The 2,478-nt window shown below is 58.5% G+C and overlaps 1 protein-coding gene across 1 annotated transcript; it reads left to right on the top strand.

Moving 5' to 3' along the window:
* Positions 1 to 12: 12 nt before the first annotated feature.
* SPRG_18276 (hypothetical protein) lies at positions 13 to 1,501 on the top strand (the record flags this gene model as incomplete). The annotated part of the gene is made up of 8 exons (XM_012357715.1): positions 13 to 49; positions 104 to 274; positions 334 to 744; positions 791 to 916; positions 966 to 1,094; positions 1,149 to 1,239; positions 1,295 to 1,319; positions 1,371 to 1,501. The coding sequence occupies exons 2-8, from the start codon at positions 180 to 182 to the stop codon at positions 1,499 to 1,501; spliced, it is 1,008 nt and encodes a 335-aa protein (XP_012213105.1). The 5' UTR covers positions 13 to 49; positions 104 to 179.
* Positions 1,502 to 2,478: the final 977 nt, after the last annotated feature.

Below are 2,478 nucleotides of genomic sequence, written 5' to 3'. Positions count from 1 at the left end.
AAATGGTGACCTCGCCGCTCGCTGGCGTGTTCAGCGATATCTACGATCGGTACATACCGTCCTCTGCCCTCGGTCATGGCTAATCACATATCTTTTGCTGTAGTCGTCTCGTGCTCCTCGTTGGCATCGCCGGCGCCGCAGTCGGCTACGTCCTCCTTGGCCTCTCGCTGACACTCTCCATGGCGCTCGTCTCGCGCGTGCCGTGCGGCATCTTCAAGCATTCGCTGAGCACGGTGCGGCTGATCGTCGCGGACCAAACGTCGCCTGCCCATCGGTACGATTCGAGCTACACCACGACACCTTGCGACTATCTGACCCTGTGGCCGCGACTAGCGCCGACGCCATGGGCAAAATCAATGCGTACTCGAGCTTTGGCTTTATCTTCGGGCCGCTTGTCGGCGGATACCTCAGCAGTCGTCCTCATGGCTTCAACATCACGGCGTTCCTCACGGCTATCGTCTTCGTCCTCAACTACGGGCTCGTGTACACGATGCTGCCGTCGTACCTTCCGACACCGCCCGCGCACCGCCCAATCTTGCTTGACGAAGACGATGCAGCCGAAGACCTCGAACTCCATGACGCTGCATCGCTGCTTGCGCCGCCAGCGTCGCCGTCGCCGCCGTCCTTGGTCGCGTCCGTACGTGCCAAGCTGCGCGACTACATGTCGATTTTGAAGGCGTCGCCCCTCGCTCGCAGCATTCTCCTCGTTCGTCTTCTCATGGCGGCCGCCGCCATCTTGTTTCGGTACGACAATATGGATGCTTGATGATGATTCGTGACGCGTGCGTAGGAGTCACTTTATGCTGCTTCTCGAGGAAAAGTACGCGTCGTCGTCCGTCGAGCGCGGCTACATTCTGAGTTATATGGGCGTCGTCTCGGCCGGCAGCAGCTACTTTGTTGGCCCCATCGTGGCTCTGTGCGAACACACCTTGAAGTCTCAAGGACTATACGCCATCTATCCCTAGGGCGTCCTCCGAGGCGGTGCTCATTCTCGCTGCGAGCGTTGTTTACGTCGCGTCTTTTCTTGGCACGGCGATGGCGACGTCGCTTTGGATGGTGCTCGTGCTCCAGGCGCCCCAAGTGGTTGCCATTAGGTCGTATTCCGTATCTCTTGCATCATGGACTGACGCGATCGATCATGTGTGCAGCATCCTCCGTGCTTGCTCCGTGTCGCTGCAGACCGCGGCCGTCCAGCCTCAGCATCTCGGCGGCATTCTTGGGCTCTCAACCTCCTTGACGGTAGACCATGCACTGCACGGGGCTCGTGCAGTATTTTGATTCGCTTTCTGTGTAGGCGTTGGCACGAACGGTCGCGCCCAGTGCGTTCTTTTCGGTCGCGTCTACGGGCTCATGCTGTCGTGTCCTCTTAGTGCTCTCGGGGTTCTTGTACGTCGTCTCGGTCGACGGCCCAGCGTACGGCGCGACGGTGCTTGCGGCCATGAGCTGTGGGCTTTTTTGGATCTCGCTCTTCCGATCGACGACATCAAAGCAAAAGCAATAGCTAGTCGTAGAAACTGCGGTTGAAAACAACTATCAGGACCCACTTTTGGACGATTGCAGACGACGATGCTGCTATTGCCAGCGTTGTGTACAATATGTCCAGTGCCCACAATCCTCGAGAGTTCGGTTGAGCCAGCGCAACGTACCATGTGGTCAACATGAACCCTGGCGATGCAGGAACTCAAGCGATCGCACAAAGTGCCGAAGACTGGCAATCCATCACGAGAGGCAATGTTCTTAGTCAGAGAGAGCTCTGCCACCGCTCCTATGTCGTACTCACACTAGTCGCGAGATACTGCCAATGCGCGCGCTGGGGCCAAAGCACCAGTTCGAGCGAGTGCAGCGACGCACGCATCGTCACACGTCTCGCCAGAACGAGGCAGCGAGGAGACAGCATCCTCGCAGTACACTGTGTACTTCAAATCATCTCGAGCTGTCTCTTCCCGCACCGCAGGGGTTATGGATCCCTGATTGCACGGTGACGCTCGACTCGACTCTCTGCACGGGCAACAGCGCAACCGGCCAAGGTATTCAAGGTACCTCGCGTCGCTTCCAAGACAATAGAATCCACCATCGTAGTTATCGTCTATCAACGCCAGTCGTGAGCGAACAGTGCGGCGGAACGTGACAGGTGGGTGCGGCCGGGTGCGGAGGCTCGGTGACCCGCACCCGATCTTCCGGATAATCGCAATAAGATGACGCTACGCCGCCAAAAACGATTTCTTGGCACGTGGCGGTCATTCTGCCAACGTCGACGCCATGACCGTGACGAAGCTGCCCGTGGGTCTGGACCCGGTCCGCGCGCTCTACGTCATCTCATTCGTGGACCTCTTCGCCGTCTCGCTCATCATGCCATCCCTGCCAACCTTTATCAAGTCGCTCGGCGGCGGTACGACCACTGGTAGCACACGGTGCATGCTCACTTGGCGACACTGTAGATGCGCTCACGGTCGGCTTCGTCACGTCCATGTACGGCGC

The sequence above is a fragment of the Saprolegnia parasitica genome (assembly GCF_000151545.1).
Source record: "Saprolegnia parasitica CBS 223.65 unplaced genomic scaffold supercont2.1088, whole genome shotgun sequence".
Lineage (NCBI taxonomy): Eukaryota > Oomycota > Saprolegniomycetes > Saprolegniales > Saprolegniaceae > Saprolegnia > Saprolegnia parasitica.
Note: the sequence above shows the minus strand (reverse complement) of the source record. Positions and strands in the feature narration are given on the sequence as shown.